The 25,119-nt window shown below is 44.4% G+C and overlaps 2 protein-coding genes across 3 annotated transcripts in view; one reads left to right on the plus strand and one right to left on the minus strand.

Annotated features, from left to right (window-relative positions):
• The window catches only part of LOC122943622 (synapsin-2-like), a 294,778-nt gene that overhangs the window by 181,164 nt on the left and 88,495 nt on the right, over positions 1-25,119 (plus strand). The window lies entirely within an intron of this gene.
• The window catches only part of LOC122943623 (metalloproteinase inhibitor 2-like), a 42,885-nt gene that overhangs the window by 5,689 nt on the left and 12,077 nt on the right, over positions 1-25,119 (minus strand). Inside the window, exons 2-3 of the mRNA XM_044301507.1 lie at positions 16,502-16,590; positions 7,023-7,134 (exon numbers count right to left, since the gene is read on the minus strand). Coding sequence (XP_044157442.1) covers positions 7,023-7,134; positions 16,502-16,590 — 201 coding nt within the window. The remainder of the gene's footprint in view (positions 1-7,022; positions 7,135-16,501; positions 16,591-25,119) is intronic.

The raw sequence follows: 25,119 nt of genomic DNA on the forward strand, positions 1-25,119 counted from the left end.
AACACTGATTTACTAGGAAGCGTGTCGGGGACGGGATTTTTTACTTTTTGTGGCTCCATATTTCTGCGCCTGCGAATAGACTTCAGATCAAAGTCACCTGCAGATCTTTTATCTGCAGATTTACGAAAGGCTTGATCAATGCTAGATTCTGAGTAGCCCCTTTCTAGAAACCTCGTTTTCATTATTTTAGATTGCTTTAAAAACTCGATATCGCTAGATATGATCCTATTTAAACGGGAAAATTGACTGTAGGGGAGGGCAGAAGTCACATGTGGGGGGTGGAAGCTATTGAAGTGCAATAATGCATTGGTGGAGGTGGGTTTCCTGAATATGGTGGTTTCCAGGGAACCTTCTACCACCTTCACCAAGACATCCAAAAACTCCAATTCTGAGGAATTGATTTTGCTGGTAAACAGCATATTCATATCGTTTTCGCGGTTTAGGTAATCCACAAAGGCTGCGAAGCTTTCCTCATTACCTGCCCAAACGATGAACACGTCATCGATATATCTAAAAAATGTCTTGATATATCTGACAAAGGGATTTTTGACTGAAAACACAAATTTAGATTCGAAATATGCTAAAAATAAATTTGCAAAGCGTGAAACTTAGCTGTAGCCGTACCTCCATTTGACTTATGTGCACAGACCTGCCTGTACCCTATTTTATAGAAGCCTAATAAACTGGACGTTTTTTCTTGGAATTGGTGAGTGCCGCTGTCTCCTTCTCGTCTCTCTCCTGAATGCACCATTGTGTCTATCTCAGCAGAGCACCACCATATCCATTTGCTGAATCGCATTACTTGTGTCCTCCTTGCAACCCTGCATACTGGTCAGGTGTAGCAGTGCCGGCAGCGCTTTCTCCTCTTGATTGTTTTGAATATGTCTCATGGCAGCCAGAGCACGCCAGAACCTATTATCACCGACCTCAATGTGGATGCCAAAATGGACTTGGACACTGACACATGCGTCTCAGCTATCAATCAGGGTCGTATAGACGCAGGTCTGTTTTTTGCACAATGTAATAACAAAGACATTTTAGAAGTCATGTCTCTTAAATCGCTTGAATCCAGAGTTATCAAACTGTCTGAAAAAGAAGTCCGCTTATTCTGGACTATTAACTCTTTGCAATCTTATGTCACCCATGGGAGGGTGCCTAGAGGATTACGTGTTTATAAAGAACCCTCTCAATTTCATGATGATGATGCATTCCTGGCCTCCTGGAATGCTATACAATTGGAAAACTCATTCAGGCTCATGGAACTAGTGCTCTCCCAGAACGAAAAAGCTTATAAAGAGCTAACTATGGAGATCACTAAAGCAAAAGCAGAATTGAAATCTAGAAGGACTGAGTCCCAAATGAAAATCTTTTTGAATAAGCTGGAAAAACGCTTGATTCCCATTCAATCAGATACAAAAGAAAAAAAGAAAGATAAGTTTTTACGCGATAAAGCAGATTATGAACAAAATAAAATCTTCTCTTGGGGCACACAGAAACGCATACAAAAACGCAAATACAAAATAAACCGGCGATCCAAAGACTACTGGACCACAGATTCGGATTCAAGTGCTTCAGAGGATCAAACCACAAAAATGCCGCAGAATGCAGATCACGAATCCCCAAACGGACAATCGCGACCGCTCACCACGGTAGAAAACATACCAGAAGAGGAAGATCAAAGAGAAAGAAAAAGAGGGGGTGCATACAGGGGGGGTTTCAAGAGGAAACAAGTGGGGTGGAGGAATTAATTTTAGATGTGGGTCCTGTACAGGACTTACCTATTGGTTATAATGTTGTGAATTTAACCAATGTAACCCTTGATGCTGATTGCCTATCTTTTTGTCAAAAGGTTTGAATTACAGTTTGGTAAATGACTTTTGACCCAGCCAATTTTGAGGTTGATTTATTTAGATCTATTAGAAAATTGAATTTATTCAGATGGTTTCGTGAAAAAAATGTATCCACACCAGAGGTTAAAGAGCTAGAATCTCCTATCATTGGCCCTTTAGGTTTTCAGGTGGGGCCACAATTAGATTATACAGACAAACAGGTGGTAGATACACTCTTAGAATTGCAGGGTTGCAGTCTAGATTACACCCCTGAAGAAATACCCTATTCTGAGACCTTTAAGGGAGGTATAGGCTCGACTTTCACTCCACCCTTGCCGGCCGGCAGTACTCTGGATCTGTTCCAGAGACAGGTTATTCAGGATATTAAAGCGATTTACTATCCCAAAAATAAAAGCAATCTAAATAGCGGTGAACACCGCGCGATGAACTGGCTTATTAGTAACAAAGAATTAATAACCAAACCGGCCGACAAGGGTGGAAAGATCGTCATCATGTACAAATCTCTATACGTAGAAGAGGCCTATAGGCAACTCAATGATCAAAATATATATGTCCGACTGAAAACTAACCCTACCTACAAATATCAACAACAGCTAAGATCCTTATTGTGGGGGTATGTAGCACGGGGAGCCCTTACTAATAAAATTGCCGAAAAATTATATCCTCAATTCCCAATCAAACCTGTTTGGTATCATCTACCCAAAATCCATAAGTCACTGGTAAAACCCCCCGGGCGCCCAATCGTAGCAGGGATTGGCTCGGTTACCGAGCCACTATCCCAATACCTCGATTGGTTATTGCGCCCCCTGTTGGAAGGGATACCCTCGTTTTTGAGGGATACCAGTGACTTTTTGACAGCAATAAAAGAGATAGAATGGCATGAGGAATTCCTTTTAGCATCTATCGATGTTGAAAGTTTGTACACCAGAATTCCTCAGAAACTTGGAGTAGAAGTGATTGGAGAACAATTGAGGTGTATGGGCAAAAGTGATATTCTTGTGGATTTTATCACAGACTCCCTTTCCTTCATACTTACACACAACGCTTTCTTATTCAATGATTTGTGGTACCATCAACAGTCTGGTACAGCAATGGGGACCCCCATTGCATGTACCTTTGCAAATTTATTTTTAGCATATTTCGAATCTAAATTTGTGTTTTCAGTCAAAAATCCCTTTGTCAGATATATCAAGACATTTTTTAGATATATCGATGACGTGTTCATCGTTTGGGCAGGTAATGAGGAAAGCTTCGCAGCCTTTGTGGATTACCTAAACCGCGAAAACGATATGAATATGCTGTTTACCAGCAAAATCAATTCCTCAGAATTGGAGTTTTTGGATGTCTTGGTGAAGGTGGTAGAAGGTTCCCTGGAAACCACCATATTCAGGAAACCCACCTCCACCAATGCATTATTGCACTTCAATAGCTTCCACCCCCCACATGTGACTTCTGCCCTCCCCTACAGTCAATTTTCCCGTTTAAATAGGATCATATCTAGCGATATCGAGTTTTTAAAGCAATCTAAAATAATGAAAACGAGGTTTCTAGAAAGGGGCTACTCAGAATCTAGCATTGATCAAGCCTTTCGTAAATCTGCAGATAAAAGATCTGCAGGTGACTTTGATCTGAAGTCTATTCGCAGGCGCAGAAATATGGAGCCACAAAAAGTAAAAAATCCCGTCCCCGACACGCTTCCTAGTAAATCAGTGTTCACATTTGATTTTTCACCCATGGCGCAGCAAATAAAAAATGCCATATTAAAAAACTGGCACATTTTACAAAGGGATCCCACCCTTCAAGAAAAAGTGGCTAGTAGACCTGTGGTGGGCTTCAGACGAAGCAGAACCATAGGGAGCATGATCACACAGAGCCAGTTTAAATGTAATGCGAACAAGAATTGGCTTGAACGCTGCGTCCCTGAGGGCAATTTCAGGTGTGGACACTGCTCCATGTGTGAACAGATGCGGAGAGGTGCACATTTAAAAATTGGAGCTATAAAACACAGAGTGAGGGACTTCATTAATTGCAGATCCACCTTTGTGGTTTATGCCCTTTTTTGCCCTTGCGGCCAATTTTATATTGGAAAAACTTTCAGACCCCTTTTCGTTCGTTTCAGAGAGCACAAGTATAGCCTTAAAACAGAAATTGGAGCCACTAGATTAATCCAACATATGAAAGAATCGCACCAAAATCGCGAGGACCTCCTACAGATTGCAGGTCTAGAGATAGTGAAATTACCGCCTCGCGGCGCAGACAGAAAAAAGCTTCTCCTACAGAGAGAAGGATTATGGATCATCAAGACAGAAGCGATGGGACCATTAGGTTTTAATGTTAGGAATGATTTATTTGTTTTTGTTTGACAAACTGTGTTTTTTTTTGGTGTAATAGAGTATTGAATGAGTTAACACTGTGTTCCTCTATGTGATGCGGTGGGGGGAGTGGCCTGACCTCACCTTTATAGGTCAGTCACTCACCTCCACAGCATGAAAGGCATGATGAAGCGCTCTTAGCGTGAAACAGCTGTAGCCGTACCTCCATTTGACTTATGTGCACAGACCTGCCTGTACCCTATTTTATAGAAGCCTAATAAACTGGACGTTTTATCTTGGAATTGGTGAGTGCCGCTGTCTCCTTCTCGTCTCTCTCCTGAATGCAGATATTTTTTAATAGTTTGGACTTTTCGGACGTAGCGATATGTAATATGTTTATTTATTGTTGTGAATGAAAATCAGTGATGGGAGCTTCCATTTTGAAACCCGTAGAATTGTGAATGCAGCTCAGGACCATAATACAGTATTCACAATTTTGTGTAAGGGCAGTATATATTTTTTTTTGCTGTACCTCAAGATTAGTGTAAAGTATAGTATTTGCAAAGGTGTGCAACTTAAAAAAAATCTAAAAATAAATATCAAAGAGGATATCCCACAAAAATGATTTATTACCTGTTCAATTGGTAGGTGATAATTTTTGGATCATGGAGGGTCTGACTGCTGGGATGCCCCACAATCTTGAGGGGTGCCCGCTCTGAATACAGTAGTAGTGTACATATCGGTCTACCGCTCTATTCACATCTGTGTTCCAGCAGCCCCATAGAAGTGAATGGGGCAGTGGACTGACATGCACACTACTGCCCAGGTAAGACGGGAATCGGAGACCCCTCGTTCTTGGGATTGCAGACACACACGCGTGATGTAATATTTATCACCTATGGATAGGTTCTAAATAATTTTGTGGAATAACCCCTTCAATAACTATGCTTTAATGGGTTTTCCAGAACCTTTATTTGACCTATCCTTAGTACAGGTGATCAATATCAGTGTACCAGAACCAAGCATAGCTCTGTACATTGTGTTACTGTGACCCCTATGCATATTGGAACGTCTGCCAGTCCTGTAAAAATCTGTGGATCTGGCCCACTTTAATTTGATATATATGACCATCTTCATGCCTTCTTTACATTGCACACACAAGTATCTGACGAATTAGACCAAAGCAATTGTAAGATTTTCCCGCATCAGAAAAATAAGGATACTTTTACATCTGCATTTTCCTTTCCGGTATTAAGATTCGTCATAGGATCTCAAAACTGGAGGAAAACTGTTTAGTTTTGTCCCCATTAATTGTCAATAGGAACTGAGCGGAATGGAGTGCACCAGAATGCATCCCGTTCTCCTATATTGCTTTCCCATGATGCACACAAAAGCACTGCAAGCAGCGATTTTTGAGTGCGTCATGGGATACGTAGCAAGACGGCATGAAACCTAATGTAAGTCAATGGTGCCGGATCTCTTTTCTCTGACATAAAAGAAAATGGATCCGGCGCCTATTGACTTACAATGCTTTTAGTAACTGATTTGTCTTGGTCATTTTAGAGATAATACAACCGGATCCGTTCATAACAGATGCAGATCCATAACGGATCCAGCAAAAACTGCAGATGTAAAAGTAGCTTTACAGAGAATATGAGTTAAATAATTCTATCATTTACATTTTTCCCATAAATCAATAGTGTATTTAAGATAATAAACTTTGTAATATATCTTGTTCAATAATAATTTCTCCATCTCTTATTATCAGACACCTGTTCCCCATAGATCTGGCTATTTTAGTTTCTGGAACTGCTCAGAATCTCTGGACTCACTGAAAAACCCTGATAACTAAGTGGCAGCTTCTCATTAGGGGATCATGTTACAGAGAGCTGCAGAACTTGGGGGCGAGAAGAAAGGAGAAGGGGAGTGTGGCCTTCTGTACATGCATCTAGCATGTATTATATTATCTCACACCAGTGACTGCATAGTTTTCTTAGAGTGAACTTTCACTGCTGCTGCCATGTCTCTCCGAAAACTGCCAAATCTCTCAGAGGGACAGATCTTTACTTCGTATTGAGGAAAGGAGAAGATGCAGAGCTCATCCACGAGGATGGTTAGAATACTCAGTTTTTTTAGGGATATAGAACTGGGGGACTGGGTGAAGTGCTTCAGTGTGTAGGAGAACATCTTAACCAGTTGACAATTACAGATGGAGCCTTCAGGAAGGGAATGGGCTGCTGAAAAATGTATAATATTGTTCTCAAGTTCATGCACTTGTAATGATAGAACTGCTATAATATAAACATACAAGAAACTTAAAATAATCCTATTTTCCCCCATCAACAAATAACCCATGCCTCGTGGCTGATTATCGTCAGAGTAAGGCCTCATGCACACGACCGTTGTTGTGTTCCGTGTCCGTTGTTCCGTTTTCCGTGATTTTCTGCTGACCCATTGACTTTCAATGGGTCCGTTGAAAACTCGGATAATGCACCGTTTGTCATCCGCGTCCGTGATCCGTGTTTCAAGTCCGTCAAAAAAAGAAGACCTGTCCTATTTTTTTCAGGGACAACGGTTCGCGGACCCATTCAAGTCAATGGGTCTGTGAAAAAACACTGAGGCACACAAGATTGTCATCCGTGTCCGCGTCCGTTTTTTTCCTATCATTTGCAAGGCAAACTTGACTTAGATTTTTTTTCACTTTCCTTCATGTCTGGTGATCCTCCAAAAATCAAGGAAGACACACGGAAACAAAAACAGAAACGGATCACGGAACAACATAACCCCGTTTTGCGGACCGTGAAAAAATACTGTCGTGTGCATGAGGCCTAAACCTAAGTGTCCTTGAATGACATCTTACCTCCTAGAAGATATTCTTTTTGGTTTTGCAGGGTTGTTCCACAAGCAGCAGATTCAGATGGGGTGCTCACATACTGTAGATGATATATCGTCATCGTATCTCCTTTAAATACCTATGAACATTTAGTAATCAAGTGTTATTTAAAGAAAAATCGCTATTTTAGTGCGTATCATATACGTGACTACCTCAAAGCAGCTTTCAGCTTAAAGTCAGCCATAGTATGTTGGCGAACGGCCATTAGTACTGACTACACCATAAACATGGAGGCCAAGTATACATGTGTAGCTTAATGGGAGACTCAAATAAGTTGTTGCTATTGTCTGTCAGCACTTATTTTCTGCTGGAACAAAGGATCAGACTTGTTAAAGTCCAACATACTCGATCCTCTTTTTCCCAACATCTGCCATGGGGAGGATTACATAGGTATATTTGTACAGTTTACAATGCACTGTTTTAACCAAAACCAGGCGTGCTGTGGCCACTTTCTTAGGCCACGTACATTGGCCTTATGATCTAGGTGAAACCTAGTCCGATTAAAGTGAAATATCAAGCACAGCCCCTATACAACGAACAGCAAGCTGTGAGGATGCCGTAGTGCTGTCTAGACACTGCAGTCTCTTCAAATAGCTGATCAGCAGGGGTTGTTGGAATCAGACCACCACCAGTCAGATATTGAAGACTATAATACTGTACAAAAGTGTGTAAAAATGCTGCTAAGTATGAAGACTTTCAAAAACAAGATTTTTGTGGGCTCACCTGTAAAATCTTTTTCTTGCTTAGTTGATTGGGGGACACAGGACCATGGGTATAACTGCTGCTGTCACTAGGAGGCGACACTAGGCTGAAAAGTGTTAGCTCCTCCCCTGCCGGCTATACCGCCTCTAGCCCAGAGAGAGTATATCAGCTTGTGCCCAAGCAGTAGGAGTAGGAAAAAGAAAACAGGAAACAAACCATAACCCAACTAATGCTAGTAGGACCGAACCAGAACTGAGGACCCTGCCGGCAAACCAACGGCCATCACCTGCGGCAATAATAGAAATCAATGGATGGGAGCTGTCCACCCCAATAAACTAAGCGAGAAAGAGATTTTACAGGCGAGTCCACAAAGATCTTGTTTTCTCACTCATATCATTGTGTACACAGGACCGTGGGACATTCCAAAGCAGTCCACGGGGAGGAAAGAACCACATGCCCATGGAAAACATCCTTGCGGAAGCTTAAGACACTGCTGCCTGCAAGACCTTGCAGCCCAGAACAGAGTCCGCTGATGCAAAAGTATGCGCTTAGTGAACGTGTGCATAGAAGACCAAGTCACTGTCTTACACAGCTGATAAGCGTAAGCATGGCGGTAAACAAGCCCAAGAAGCGCCCACCGCCCTGGTCCAGTGGGCCGTGATACCGAGGGACGGTGCCTTGCCCCGGGAGTGGTATGCCTCAGCAATTGCCAAACGAATCCACCTGGCAATCGTTACCTTGGAGGCTGCCAAGCCTTTGCGAGGACCTTCAGGAACAACAAACAGAGTCCGTACGGCGTAACAAACTAGAAAAGGATAAGTAAATCCTCAGAGCCCGAACCACATCCAGCTGATGGAGAGCTCGCTCCCTAGGATGTGAGGTAGAGGGGCAGAACGAAGGGAGAAGAAGGTCTTTGTTGACATGGAAGGCAGAGACTACCTTTGGCTGAAAAGAAGGTACCTGCCTTATCTTGGTGCAGAATAAGAAAGGGTTCCTTACAAGAAAGCGCCGCCAATTCCGAAACGCACCTGATGGATGTGATTGCCACCAGGAATGCAACCTTCCAGGAAAGAAGACGGAGGAAAACTGCGTCTAGAGGCTCAAAAGTAACAGATTGGAGGGAACCATGGGCAATGTTCAAGTCCCAAGAGAGCAAAGGGGGACAGTGTGAGCCACCCCTTGTAGAAAGGTCTTAACCGGGGCCTGTTCTGCTAAAGGACGCTGTAAATTTTTTTTTTACAGCGCCGACACCTGTCCCTTTAAGGAACTAAGAGCAAGACCGAAATCCTGACCGGATTGCAGAAAGGAAAGGATAGTTGGAAGTGAGAAGCGCAGTGGAGGGAGGCTACGTTCTGCACAGAAGCGCAGAAAAGATCTCCAAGTTCTATAATAAATTTTGGATAACACTGGTTTCCTGGCCTTAATCAAGGTGTGGATGACCTTGCTGCTTCAGAATGGCGGTTTTAACAGCCACGCCGTCAAACGTAGTGACTCTAAATGCTGGTGGAAGACCGGTCCCTGAGAGAGAAGATCGACTCTGAGCAGAAGAGGCCACTGTGTGTCTCCTAAAAGGAGGATGATATCGGTGTACCACGTGCGACGGGGCCAGTCCGGAGCGATGAGAATCATCTGAATGCCCTCCATCCTGATTCTGCGCAGGACTCGGGGCAGGAGGAGAAGAGGAGGGAATACGTGCAGTAGAGAGAACCCGTCCCATGGTGCCACCAGTGCATCTACGGCGCACGCCCGGGGATCTCTTGTTTGAGAGAAGAAGGCGGGGAGTTTGTTGTTCAGTCTGGATGCCATCAAGTCCACCTCCGGTTGGCCCCAACGGAGACAAATGAAGTCGAACACCTCCGAGTGCAGAGACCACTCTCCCGGGTCGACGTTCGTCCGACTTAGGTAATCTGCCGTCCAATTCTCCACTCCCAGAACGTAGACCGCGCATAGAGCTGGTACATGTCTCTCTGCCCACTGCAGGATTTTGTCCGACTCCTCCATCATCGCTTGACTGCGGGTTCCCTTGGTGATTGATGTAAGCCACCGCAGTGGTGTTGTCTGACTGGATCCGAATCGGCCGGCCCCTCAGCAAAGGTGCCCAATGGAGAATGGATAGATAAATGGCCCGGAGCTCTAGGATGTTGATGGGCAGTTTGGACTCCGACTGAGACCATACGCCTTGGACTGCCCGGGGCGGGAAGACTCTGCCCCAACCCTGAAGACTGGCATCGGTGGTAATGACCGTCCATGAGACCGGCAGAAAGGATTTCCCCGACTCCAAAGTTGGGGCTGAGAGCCACCACCTGAGTGCCGAACACACCCTTGGGGACAGGACGATGTGATGGTCCAAGGACTCTGGTGACTTGTCCCAAGACGACAAAATTGCCCGTTGAAGGGAACGGGTGTGAAATTGTGCAAACAGAACTGCCTCAAAGGAAGCGACCATTGCACCCAAGACCTGCATGCAAAATCGGATCGATGGGTACCTGCGCAAGAGGAGAAGACAGACCGTCCGCAGAAGGGCTAGCCGCTTGTCCAGAGCTAGCCGCTTGTCCATTAATCCTGACCAAATATGCTCCACTGTTGACTGCAGACACTCGTTTTGTACCACCTTCAGCGAACAAAGTGCCTTCTGTTACAGCCAAATATTAAAAATTTTGACTAATCAGTTCAGAGTATCTGCTACCATTTTCTGCACACAAGTTCCTATGTTTTTGTGCATAGTTGAGCCTTTCGGCTTTGTTTCTTCGTCGAAGGTATGGCTTTTTATCTGCAATTTTTCCATGAAGACTACTTCTGGCCAGACTTCTGCACCAAGTTTCCTTGACTGACGATTGCATCTACGTTCCTAAATATTGCTCATTTATTTGTGCTTCTTCAGAATAGCTTGAACAGCACATAGTGCAACCACAGTCTGCTTTGAAATCTTTGCCTGGGAGAGACCTTGCTATAGCAGGCTAATGACCCCAAACATACAGTCAATGTCGTTAAGGACTGTCTTCAACATAAAGAAGAACAAAGATGCCTGGTGTCACAGATTAGCGAGTGTGGGCCCTCTGTGCCAACCAACCAGTTTGACTTGGGTCTAACCCTAAGGGCGTTATTCTGGCACTTCCCCAGTATTCACCCTTTAACCTCTGTACAGGGATCTGGACTTTGCTGCTGGGAAACAACCAGGCCGCTACCTCCTGGAATAGTCCCGGAGTGGTTGGTAGCTGACCCACTGGTGTCAAGGACTCCGGTGCAAGCACCAGGAGCTCAGGATGCCGAAAACGCACTAAAGCCACAAGTATGTGTGAACAGGCATACAGGTTTTTGGAGTCCTGGCTGTATAGAAACATGTAGACACAGGTCGAGGCTTGCAAATAGAGGGGTAAGCAGACTCAGCCAGGGCAAACAGACTGGAAACTTTGGGCCTGGGGCCTTGACAATAAGGATGAACTAGGTAAACAGAACTTGATACTGAAAGGTAGAGTTACTGGAACACTTGGGTGGAGCAGGTAAACACTGGAGAACACACAGGAACCCAGGTGGGGAATAATACAGAGATAACACAGGCAGGATGCCAGAAAATAGCTGAAGCACCAAGGGATCAAGCAAGGCGTAGTGTGTACACGGGCCAAAGTCAGAGCAGGCTGAGTACGGGTGTATTCCAGATAGCAATGCTAAGGTCAGGGCAGGCGGCAAGGAGCAGAATCGGCAGACAGGCAAGGTAGCCAGACAAGATATTATACCTTCGATGGTTACTAGACACTGGAAAACCCAAAGATACCTCAGTCTTTGGCCTTTGGCTAGGGAAGGATTTGAAAATGCCCTGTAAGAGGCCACAGGTGAGCGTGCCTTAAGGGAACAGAGACTGGAGCAGTGGAGACAGCAGCTTGCAGAGGTCACTGGTGTCATGGTAAGTAGCAGGGCATCAGCGGGCACGAACCACTGACCTAACACCTGGAAGTGATGATATGGCCCCCACAGAGTCATTAAATCTGTCTGGAATTACATGAAGAGACAGAAGGATATGAGCAGGCCTACATCCCACAGATGATCTGTGGTTAGTACTCCAAGATATTTTGAACAAACTCTCTGCCGAGTTCTTTCAAAAACTGTATGCAAGTGTAACTAGAAGAACTGATGCTGTTTTGAAGGCAAAGGTTGGTCTCACTGAATTGAAGATTTGATTTAGATTATTCATTTGTTTATTTACTTTGCATTTTGTTAATTAATACAAAACTATTAACACTTCTATTTTTGAAAGCATTTTTACTTTGCAGCATTTTTCCCGTACCTGCCTAAAACCTTTGCACAGCACTGTAGGTCATCAGTATCAAACTCCTCTAATATATATTTAAATGAGCAATTAAGTGCACTAAAAGTGGACCCAACCCTTGCTTCCTCTGCCAGCTCCTTCTTGATTGACATTGCAAGTTTCCTGCAGAGTCAACTCACCTGGCCCAGTCAATGAGGGAGAGGGATGGTCTGGGAGAGGAAGCTGGAGGAGCAAGGGTGCACAGAATGGCTAGGACCCACCCAGGTTGCACTTAACTGCTCATTTGCATATGGCTTAAAGGTGCTTTTTTCCAAGATGAAATAGCAAATCACTAAGGCTGCTTTCACATTTGCGTTCAGAGCGTCTGAGACGGATCCGCTCATATAATGCAGACGATGGATCCGTTCAGAGCGGATCCGTCTGCATTATATTGTCAAAAAAATTCTAAGTGTGAAAGTAGCCGCATTGTGTCAAATTTAAACGGATCCGCCCCCATTGACTTACATTGTAAGTCTGGACGGATCCGTTTGCCTCCGCACGGCCAGGCGGACACCCGGACGCTGCAAGCAGGAGCGGAGGCCAAACGGTGCCAGACTGATGCATTCTGAGCGGATCCTTTTCCACTCAGAATGCATTAGGGCAGTATGGATGCGTTCGGGGCCGCTTGTGAGAGCCTTTAAACGGAACTCACAAGCGGAGCCCCGAACGCAAATGTGAAAGTAGCCTAAGTTAAAGATATCATTATATTCAGTTTAGCTAGCCCTACCAGGCATTGCGCCTGACTTAACTGTGAATTTCCTGTTGACAGACTCCCTTTAAGGGGGTCGCCTGGCCACGAAAAATTATTTTGATAAGCATCAGAATGCTGTAAATAATGAAAAGAAACCATATTCACCTCGACGATCCTCCTTTCTCATTCCAACACTTCCCGATCTTTCAATGGTCTCTATTTCCTGGTGCCTCTCAACACACAAAAAAAGACCACTCAGTCGTCGATCACTGATCGCAGCAGTGACCCACCTCGACTAGTGATTTGCTGAGCGGATATTTTGTTTGTGTTGAAAAGCAACAAGAAGTAGAAACCAATGGGGGACCATGAAGCGTCGGAACAGGATATTAGTGAGATATATATATATTTTTTTTTTTATAATTTTTACAGCATTCTGAGCATTTGATCCTTTTTATTGGCTGCACATCCCCTTGTGCGGATAGTGCAAATATCTTAAACACGGCGCCCTTAGTCTGCCATAGGCCCATCCTGTAATGTTGTGTGTCTTCGACTAAGGCCTCATGCACACGACCGTTGTGTGCATCCGTGGCCGTTGTGCCGTCTTCCGTTTTTTTTCGCGGACCCATTGACTTTCAATGGGTCCGTGGAAAAATCGGAAAATGCACCGTTTTGCAGCCAAGGCCGTGATCCGTGTATCCTGTCCGTCAAAAAAATAAGACCTGTCCTATTTTTTTGACGGACAACGGTTCACGGACCCATTCAAGTCAATGGGTCCGTGAAAGAACACGTATGCACACAAGATTGGCATCCGTGTCCGTGATCCGTGGCCGTAGGTTGCTTTCATACAGACGGATCCGAAGATCCGTCTGCATAAAAGCTTTTTCTGATCTAAGTTTTCACTTCGTGAAAACTCATTTCCGACAGTATATTCTAACACAGAAGCGTTCCCATGGTGATGGGGACGCTTCTAGTTAGAATACACTGCAAACTTTGTACAAGACTGCCCCCTGCTGCCTGGCAGCACCCGATCTCTTACAGGGGGATATGATAGCACAATTAACCCCTTCAGGTGCGGCACCTAAAGGGGTTAATTGTACTATCATATTCCCCTGTAAGAAATCAGGGCTGCCAGGCAGCAGGGGGCAAACCCCCCCCCCCCTCCCCAGTTTGAATATCGTTGGTGGCACAGTGTGCGCCCACCATCGCCCCCCCCTCCCTCCCTCTATTGTAATAAATCCTTGGTGGCACAGTGTGCCCTCACCATCGCCCCCCCTCCCTCTCTCTATTGTATTAAATCGTTGGTGGCACAGTGTGCCCCCACCATCGCCCCCCCCCCTCCCTCTATTGTATTAAATCGTTGGTGGCACAGTGTGCCAACCACCATCGCCCCCCCCCTCCCTCTATAGCAGTAACATTGGTGGCAGTGTGCGGTCTCCCATTCCCCCCCCCCCCATCATTGGTGGCAGCGGAGTTCCGATCGGAGTCCCAGTTTAATCGCTGGGGCTCCGATCGGTAACCATGGCAACCAGGAAGCTACTGCAGCCCTGGTTGCCATGGTTACTTAGCAATAGTACAACAGTAGAAGATTCATACTTACCTGCTTGCTGCTGCGATGTCTGTGAACGGTTGGGAGCTCCTCCTACTGGTAAGTGACAGTTCTTTAGCAATGCGCCGCACAGACCTTTCACTTACCAGTAGGTGGAGCTCCCGGCCGTTCAGACATCGCAGCAGCAAGCAGGTAAGTATGAATCTTCTACTGCTGTTGTACTATTGCTAAGTAACCATGGCAACCAGGGCTGCAGTAGCGTCTTGGTTGCCATGGTTACCGATCAGAGCCCCAGCGATTAAACTGGGACTCCGATCGGAACTCCGCTGCCACCAATGATGGGGGGAGAATGGGAGACCGCACACTGCCACCAATGTTACTGCTATAGAGGGAGGGGGGGGGCGATGGTGGTTGGCACACTGTGCCACCAACGATTTAATACAATAGAGGGATGGAGGGGATGGCGATGGTGGGCGCACACTGTGCCACCAACGATTTATTACAATAGAGGGAGGGAGGGGGGGGCGATGGTGGGCGCACACTGTGCCACCAACGATATTCAAACTGGGGAGGGGGGGGGGTCTGCCCCCTGCTGCCTGGCAGCCCTGATTTCTTACAGGGGAATATGATAGTACAATTAACCCCTTTAGGTGCCGCACCTGAAGGGGTTAATTGTGCTATCATATCCCCCTTTAAGAGATCGGGTGCTGCCAGGCAGCAGGGGGCAGTCTTGTACAAAGTTTGTAGTGTATTCTAACCTGAAGCGTCCCCATCACCATGGGAACGCCTCTGTGTTAGAATATACTGTCGGATCTGAGGTTCACGAAGTAGCTCATATCCGACAGTATATTCTAACATAGAGGCGTTCCCATGGTGATGGGGACGCTTCAAGTTAAAATATACCATCGGATTGGAGAAAACTCCAATCCGATGGTATAAAAGAACTCCAGACTTTACATTGAAAGTCAATGGGGACGGATCCGTTTGAAATGGCACCATATTGTGTCAACATCAAACGGATCCGTCCCCATTGACTTGCATTGTAATTCAGGACGGATCCGTTTGGCTCCGCACGGCCAGGCGGACACCAAAACGACTTTTTTTTTCATGTCCGTGGATCCTCCAAAAATCAAGGAAGACCCACGGACGAAAAAACGGTCACGGATCACGGACCCCGTTTTTGCGGACCGTGAAAAAAAACTGTCGTGTGCATGAGGCCTCAGGCTACTTTCACACTCGCGTTTGGTGCGGATGCATCATGGATCTGCACAGATGGATCCGTTCAGATAATACAACCGTCTGCATCCGTTCAGAACGGATCCGTTTGTATTATCTTTAACATAGCCAAGACGGATCCGTCTTGAACACCATTGAAAGTCAATAGAGGACGGCTCCTTTTTCTATTGTGCCAGATTGTGTCAGTGAAAATTGACTTACATTGTGTGTCAGAACGGATCCGTTTGGCTCAGTTTCGTCAGAAGGACACCAAAACGCTGCAGGCAGCGTTTTGGTGTCCGCCTCCAAAGCGGAATGGAAACGGAATTGAAGCAAACTGATGCATTCTGAGCGGATCCTTTTCCATTCAGAATGCATTAGGGCAAAACTGATCCGTTTTGGACCGCGTGTGAGAGCCCTGAACGGACCTCACAAACGGAAAGCCAAAACGCGAGTGTGAAAGTAGCCTAATAGTTTTTTTTCCCCACAGATGCCATAAGAAACTCGTGGACTTCTTGTCACACCATGATCTACCCCCTCGGGTCTATGGAGATGGCAATCTGAGGCATAAAACCTTATAAAAAGTCCTTCAGAAAAAGCCAAAATGTTGACATTCTCATTTCAGTAGTATCTTAGGCCTTGTGCAATGTGAAGGGCATAACACAGTGTTATAACGCAGTTCACACTTGCATTTCAGCATTTTCATCAAGGGTTCCAGTATTTTTGATGACGAAAAAAGTCTGCTTTACTATTTTAGCCGTAAAAACTAGTGGAAGCCCAACTGACTCTATCATAGCCATTAGGGTCGATCAGTGTCCGTTTAGATCCATTTGATAACTTCTTCATCACACTGTTGGTGCTCGCATGAATGCAGTCTAAGAAACACACATTATTTCCTGAAGACACAAGAAGAAGAAATAAAACGCCAGACGCAAGGTAAATCAAAGGTTGATAATGCTGTTTCAAGAGGGCGCAATAAAATGAAATACCTTCATCACTTTGATTTGATATTGTTTTGTATCGTCCATATGTCCTGGGGAAGAAATTCTCTTTTCACTAATTACTTTTGCACGAACCACTGAAATAAAAAAAATAAAAAAAGAAATAGCGGAGGTTAATATTGATATTTTACATAAAAAGTCTCCTAAGCAGATACCTGGGCTCTTTCAGAATGAGTTGACTTGTTTAGAACCTATTCACATGTGGAAGATTTATTGCAGAAATTTCTTCGACTGTTCCATTCATATTTATGGGGCTTGCTGATAGAATCCATGCACATTTCTGCAAGAAACCTGCTACTCTTGGAGGTATGAAAATATTCTGCAAAGTGGACACAAATGGAAAAACAGATGGCCTTGAATCCTTCTGCAGTAACTGTCGGCAGTGACAGGGTTTGGCTCCTGAGACCCTCAGCAAATATTTGATTTTGCAAAAGTTATATTCAGCCAGCTTTACGTTTTGGTTCACTTCAGTGGGGCCGCAAAAGATGCATACAGTTCTCCTTGTGCTGTCCGCATCCGTTCAAAAAATAGCAGTCTAAGATCATTAATTGTAAGCTTAGTAGAGTAATAGAAAAAAAAAAAACAGACCCAACTGTTAGGACATGCATGCCACTCATTCTGAGTAATTAAATCATTAATTGAAAGGGTCATGCTCAAATTTATAGCAGTGAGGAGTCACATTGGTGAAGTCATTCATTCTGTGGAATAACAAGTGGTAATTTTGGCTCTTATTTAAGGTATGAGGGTGGTAAATATTGTACATGTCGGTTATAGTGCATTTCCTTATGAAATACTGGGGAAAATGGGTAGTTCCAGGCATTGTTCTGATGAAGAACCTACTTTCATTAAAACATTGATTGTAGAGGAAAAAACATATAGAGAAGTGCAACAAATTATAGGCTGCTCATCTAAAATGATCTCAAGTGGCAACCAAAACTTGAATGGAAGAAAATGGGGAACTACTGTTCAAATGGATCAAAGAATCCTTAAAGACTATATTACACTGGTGCTTTTATCCTCTATACCTATCACTGACGCTGCGGTACCGCAGCAGTATTGCGGCTGCTGCAAAAAAAACAACTAATATAAAAAATCTGGTTCTGCGCGACAGTACCCCACACTCCCTACAACGCCATAAGCAGAGGTAAAACGTGCATTCACAGCATCAATCCAACTATACATATAATTGTACCTGTTTGAACTTTGCTGTCACTTTTCTGCGCTTACCAATCCTCTTTTGTATGCTGGTATACCTATATATTTTGTAGAAAATGAGCTTGCCCCGGCCCGTGGCACCGCTCAATGTTTTAGACTCGCTAGCTCGCGCTCAAAACAGAGCGCTATGTGACGTCACTGAACTAGGTTACGGGTATCTAGGAGTGTCAAAAAAGCTCCAATGCATTTCGGATAATCGTTATCCTTTATCGGGGATGTAGACTACTTCTCCTAGTGTTCCTTATATAGGGTTCTCCTCCCCTCCCATTTTTGACCCTTGGTTATCTGTCATGCTCTTCTCCTTCTTCAAATGCAAATAATTCAATTTCTGAATTTATCCCTATTGGTGCTAGTGTATTCATATTAAAAATCCAACGTGTCTCCACTTTAGACATTTTAAAAAAATAAAAATCTCTTCCTCTTTTATGTCCCTTAACTATTTCTATTCCACTAAATTGGGTTCCCTCACTTAGACCCCCATGTTTCTCCTTATAATGTAGGGATAAGGGATGGCCATCGTATTTTCTGTGAATATTATAAATATGTTCCTCCATTCTCTTATTTAATGAACTTTTTGCGTCCTATATACAGTACAGACCAAAACTGAAGGCATCAAAACTATGAATTAACACATGTGGAATTATATACATAACAAAAAAGTGTGAACCAACTGAAAATATGTCATATTCTAGGTTCTTCAAAGTAGCCACCTTTTGCTTTGATTACTGCTTTGCACACTCTTGGCATTCTCTTGATGAGCTTCAAGAGGTAGTCACCTGAAATGGTCTTCCAACAGTCTTGAAGGAGTTCCCAGAGATGCTTAGCACTTGTTGGCCCTTTTGCCTTCACTCTGCGGTCCAGCTCACCCCAAACCATCTCGATTGGGTTCAGATCCGGTGACTGTGGAGGCCAGGTCATCTGGCGCAGCACCTCATCACTCTCCTTCATGGTCAAATAGCCCTTACTTTCAAAGTTTTCCCAATTTTTCGGCTGACTGACTGACCTTCATTTCTTAAAGTAATGATGGCCACTAGTTTTTCTTTACTTAGCTGCTTTTTTCTTGCCATAATACAAATTCTAACAGTCTATTCAGTAGGACTATCAGCTGTTTATCCACCTGACTTCTTCTCAACGCAAATGATGGTCCCAACCCCATTTATAAGGCAAGAAATCACACTTATTAAACCTGACAGGGCACACCCGTGAAGTGAAAACCATTTCAGGTGACTACCTCTTAAAGCTCATCAAGAGAATGCCAAGAGTGTGCAAAGCAGTAATCAAAGCAAAAGGTGGCTACTTTGAAGAACCTAGAATATGACATATTTTCTGTTGTTTCACACTTTTTTGTTATATGTATAGTTGGATTGATGCTGTGAATGCACGTTTTACCTCTGCTTATGGTGTTGTAGGGAGTGTTGGGGTATTGTCACGCAGAACCAGATTTTTTATATTGGATCAAAGAATAGCCAAAATGGCAAAGCCAGTGATCACCTCCAAAAAGATCAAAAAAGATTTGAAGTTACCAGTAAATACTGCTACAATTAGAAGAAGATTAAGTAAAACCAAGTTACCAGCAAGAACTCCCCGCAAAGTCTTGTTGTTGAAAGAAGAGACATGTCCTGAATAGGTTAAAATTTGATGAGGAACACATTGACTGGCCAAAGAGAAATGGCACAACTTTTGTGGACTGATGAAAGCAAAATTGTTTTTTGGTGTCTAGTGGCCGCAGACAGTGTGTCAGACGACCCCCAAGCAATGAATTTAAGCCACAGTACTTTATCTCATATGAGGGATCATGGATCAGTTTGAAGATATTAAAATACTTGAGAAGATCATGTCTTATGCCGAAAAAGAAATGCCCTTGAAATGATTGTTCCAACATGACAATCACCCAAAACACACCAGTAGCGAACATCTTGGTTGCAGACAAAGTGAATTGAGGTAATGGAGTGGCCAGTTCAATCTCCTGACCTCAATCCCATTGGAAACGTGTGAGGCGACAAAAAATGCAGTTTATGAGGCAAAATCCAAAAATGCAGAGGAACTGTGGAAAGTAGTCCATTCATCCTGGACTGGAACACCTTTTCAGAGGTACCAAAAGTTGTTCGACTTTATGCAACACAGATGTCAAGCAGTTCTTGGTTATGCCTCTAAATATTAGTTTAGTAATTCAAAGTAATGGAATATCAAAAAAAAAATATTTCAATTTATACATTATAATTTTAAGTTTTTCAAGAGAAATACTGGGACTGCTTTTTAGAAAGCCTGATATTCCTTTTTCTTTACTTTCTGTAAAGGATTAAAACAAACTGTATACATTTTATTACTTTGATTTGAATTGAATGTGTAGTAATTCTAATGCATTTATGGAAATAGAAGTTTGCAATTTATTAGCTTTTTTAAACTCACTGGCATTTTTTAACACTACTGTGTATATATACAGTATTATTCGCCCTATAAGACGCACCGACCCATAAAGCACACCTAGGTGTTAGAGGAGGACAATAAGAAAAAAATATTTTCCATTAGACCTCAGGTCAGACCATCAAACATACCCTGAATGTTAATCAGATTTCAGCTGACAGCCCCAATGTTAATAAGACCTCAGATCAGACCCCCAATCAGACTTCAACCCAGACCCCAATGTGAATGACCCCCAATCACACCTCAGATAAGGGTACTTTCACACTAGCGTTATTCTTTTCCGGCATCGAGTTCCGTCCTAGGGGCTCGATACCAGAAAATAACTGATCAGTTGTATCCTAATGCATTCTGAATGGAGAGCAATCCATTCAGGATGCATCAGGATGTCTTCAGTTCAGTCTTTTTGACTCTTCAGGACTGAGATAATACCGCAGCATGCTGCAGTTTTATCTCTGTCCAAAATTCCGGAACACTTGCAGGAATGCCAGATCCGGCATTTTTTCTCATTGACATGTATTAATGCCGCATCCAGCCCCGAGTGTTCCGGCAAAACGGATCCGGCATTGCGGTCTGCGCATGCTTAGACCGCAAAAATTTGAAAAAAATAAATGCCAGATCCGTTTTTCCTGGATGACACCGGAAAGACGTATCCGGCATTTCAATGAATTTGTCATACGGATCAGGATCCTGATCCGTCTGACAAATGCCATCAGTTTGCATGCCTTTTGACGGATCCTGCAGGCAGTACCGGCGACGGAACTGCCTACCGGGATCCTCTGCCGCAAGTGTGAAAGTACCCTAAGAGCCTTGTGCCTCTCATTAGCCCCCGTTCCCTCTCATCAGTCCCCAACCTCAGATGACAAAATAAATAAAAAAAACACTTACCTCTCCTGCTCCAGCCGCCGCCGCTCCTCACCTCTAGCGCTCTAACTTCTTCCTCCTGCCGTTGGCTGTGCTGTGACCTGACACATAAATAGTGAGGTCACAGAGCGCCCTCACACTGTGCGCAGTCACAGCACCATCAACGGCAGAGGACCAGGAAGAAGTGAGTGCAGAGCCTTCGCCGTTATCCGGTCCATAAGACGCAGGGATTTTTCACCCACTTTTGGGAGGCGAAAAATACAGTAGGTGGTATCTGTCATTCTAATTCTGTCTGTAATGATAAGGAGATAACTTCAGTAAAGTGATCTGTACAGACCAAGAAGTGACATCTGGTGCTACCAAAGAGACACTTTGTACTCATGGACAAGATGTTTACCCCTATCTTGTGGCGAAAACTCTGTCCTAGAATTTGCGAAGCACACCCTTCAGGGTTATATTTACGGGGAGGCCTTGCACTGCCGAATCTCTCTATTACTACGCGGCAGTACAGCTGAGTTATGTAGTGTCGTGGATTAAAGTCGATGCGAGCAATCCAGCAGTGGTGTTCCTATAAGGCCCTCACAAACTTAGTATATAGGAAGGTAGCTTTTGCAGCGCGTTATTATACCCATAGTATGGCTTCTACAGTGGCGATCTGGGATAAGTGGGTGAAGATACACATAGTTGGGGATGGTCAGAACCGTCTTTACCAAGGGGCAAAAGAGGCAGCTGCCCCGGGCCCAGTTGCTCCTGGGGGGCCCAAGGCAGCTGCCTCTTGAGCCCTGCTAGCTACTGCCCCGGGTGTCAAGCTGTCAGCTACACATAGGGTGCTGCCATGCCATGCCTGCCGGCACTGAGTCCAGGCATCGTACTGTGTTAAAGTTGTGATCTAGGACCTTAGATGACATCATCACCATGTGACCAGTAACCTAGCAATTACTGGTCACATGGCTATGAGGTCATCACAGGTCCTACCAGGAGTGTTGCAGAAGGGACATAAAAGAGGAAGAAGTTTTTTGTGTGAAGATTACATCAGAAAAAGGTGAAAGGGGCTGTTATGTTAATATACTGTGAACTACTGTATAGTGGGGTGCTGTATACTGTGGGGGGCTGTATACTGTGTGGGACTGTATACTGTGTGGTGGGCTGTATACTGTGCGGTGGGCTGTATACTGTGTGGTGGGCTGTATACTGTGTGGGGGGCTGTATACTGTGTGGGGGGCTGTATACTGTGGGGGGGCCTGTATACAGTGTGGGGGGGGGCTGTATAGTGTTGGGGGTCTGTATACTGTGGGGGCTTGTATACTGTGGGGGGGCCTGTATAGTGTGGGGGGGGGCTGTATATTGTGGAGTGCTATACTGCTGTACTGTATACTGTGGGGGTCTGTATACTGTGGGGGCGGTATAGTGTGGAGTGCTATACTGCTGTACTGTATAGTGTGGGGGGCTGTGTCATGTATAGTTTGGGGTGCTGTATACAGTGAGGTGTTGTATACTGTGGGGTGCTGTATACTGTGGGGTGCTGTATACTGTGGGCTGCTATACTGCTCTACTATATACTGTGGGGTACTGTATAGTGTGGGGTGCTATACTGCATACTGTGTGGTGCTGTATACTATAGGGTGCTATACTGCATACTGTGTGGTGCTGTATACTATAGGGTGCTATACTGCATACTGTGGGGTGCTGGGGTGCACTGTAACACTAGGGTGAGCCGAGCCCCGGTCTCCTTCCTGCAGAGCGGTGTCCACTTCCAGCCTGAGCCCAACTGCCCAGAGCACTGATCCTGAGCCGCTGGAGTCTTCAGAACTGGAAGTATTTACAGTCATTCACTGGACTCTACCAGATGTGTGGATTTTTTGTGTGTGGGTTGTGGTGGAGGGCGTGATTGCCTGCCAAGGTGTGGGAAGGCGGGATCCAGGGGGCCCAAGTAAATTTTTGCCCAGGGTCCAATCAATATTAAAGATGGCCCTGGGGATGGTGGGGAGAGATGGTCGCCATATGTGCCAATATGGAGGAATGAAGAACTGCCTGAATTTGTCTCTCTAACAAGCAATTTAGAATTTTGGCCCCAGAGAGGCCTGAGATATCTCATACAACTTTATGACAGGGGCTTGTTCACGTCTTTTAATAGTCTGAAGCAGGAATTTAAGGATACTTTCACACTTGCGTTTTTCTTTTCCGGCATAGAGTTCCGTCCTAGGGGCTCTATACCGGAAAAGAACTGATCAGTTTTATCCCCATGCATTCTGAATGGAGAGTAATCCGTTCAGGATGCATCAGGATGTCTTCAGTTCAGTCGTTTTGACTGATCAGGACGGAGATAATACCGCAGCATGCTACAGTTTTCTCTCCGGCGAAAAAAACGGAAGACTTGCCTGAATGCATTTTTTACCATAGGAATGTAATAGTGCCGGATCCGGCATTCAGAATACTGGAATGCCGGATCCGTCCTTCCGGCCTGCGCATGCGCAGACCGGTAAAAATTTGAAAAAATTTACAAGACGGATCCGTCTGTCCGCATGACAAGCGGAGAGAAGGATTCGTCCTTGCAATGCATTTGTGAGACGGATCCGCATCCGGATCCGTCTCACAAATGCTTTCAATCAGCGGCGGATCCGGCGGGCAGTTCCGACAAGCTTGTCTATGAGCACAGAGGGAGCCCTGACCGTTTCCTTAAAATCTGGGATCCTTGGATTAACGCTCAAACAGTAATACCTTAAATGGATAGTATTCTCTTCTTTATATTTAATACCTTGAGCTCTGCTATCACCTCCTTAAAATTGTGTCTTATGTATTTTTATTTTTATTTTTTTAATCCTGCAATGTGACATTTACTTTTCTTAAGTGAAGTTCACTGAACTACACCTGCTGGTCAGCTGTCTGTTTAATTCCTATATTTTGGAGTTTCAATAAAAAGACACCATAAAAAAAAAAAAAAAACATCTTAGAGAAGGAAGGGGATGTGATAAAATATGTATCACGTTCCTGAAAAATCTGCCGCCATTCCAGTGCACCCACCGGTCTCTGTTGCTGTCCTGCAGTGATAACGTTTCATCCACCTGTACTTTCCTGCTGCAGCCAGTCAGCGGAGAGTGATTGGCTGCAGCAGCTACATGCAGGTGTTATCCCTGCAGGACAGCAACAAAGAGTGGTGAGAGCACTGGGGCAGTAGACAGTTTTCTAGGTAATGTGTTATTTTATCGCATTCCATTTCTTCTTCAAGATCCGGACAACGCCTTTTAAAAAGGTTACTTTGCAGCGCTCCCCCTTCTTCCACTCCAGTTAGCTGTGGTTGTTTTATACCCTCCGTCACAAGGGTTAATTCTGCTGATTTTTTTTCTTTTCTTTTGCAGCTTTTATTATGTATAGCATGTAGAATCTGAATCACGCCTGCATTAGCATGATGGCTGCCTTTCTTCATACATTTTAGTCACATTTATCAGCCTAGAAACATTTTTAATGGACAGTAAATGTGGAGGCCGTTTTGTTATGTTCTGCATAATTAACTCTGCAGGCGATTAGAGAATAATTAAACCAGCCGAGGTTATTGCTTCATTTTGTAAATGGAGACATATGTCTGTGATATGCCAAGTAATGTCTCTTTATTGCCAAAATAGTTGCTCTGTGAGCACTTTTTCCAGAAGCCGTTGCCTCTTTAACCCTCACGGTACCATAGCCTCCCCTACTGGCTGCCCCTCACAGTATTGATTCAAGGTATGATCAGAGAACTCATCATCTTCTCTATATTTACTATACAAAAGTCTGGACGCACCCTTTTAATTGTTGTCATTTGCAGCAATTTGACTTCCAATATGTGAAATTGGGGGGAGGCCGCAACTTGGCAGAGGAAAAGCTTTTGGCCACCATTTTGAAATCTGCCGTATTGAATTCAACAGGCTTTTCCAGTGGGAAGGGGTAATGTGATATATTAGTCCTAGAATTCACTCATAAACCCTGCACAATATTTTCTGCCAAAATTTTGAAATCTGCCATAGTGAATTGAGCTTAGGCTTTTCCAATGGGAAGGTGGTCATGCAATATATCACTCTTGGCTAGCATTTACTCAGAAACACACTGGAAGTGTCTGTGACAGATCTTTAACC

This window comes from Bufo gargarizans, chromosome 7 (genome assembly GCF_014858855.1).
Source record: "Bufo gargarizans isolate SCDJY-AF-19 chromosome 7, ASM1485885v1, whole genome shotgun sequence".
NCBI classification, from domain to species: domain Eukaryota; kingdom Metazoa; phylum Chordata; class Amphibia; order Anura; family Bufonidae; genus Bufo; species Bufo gargarizans.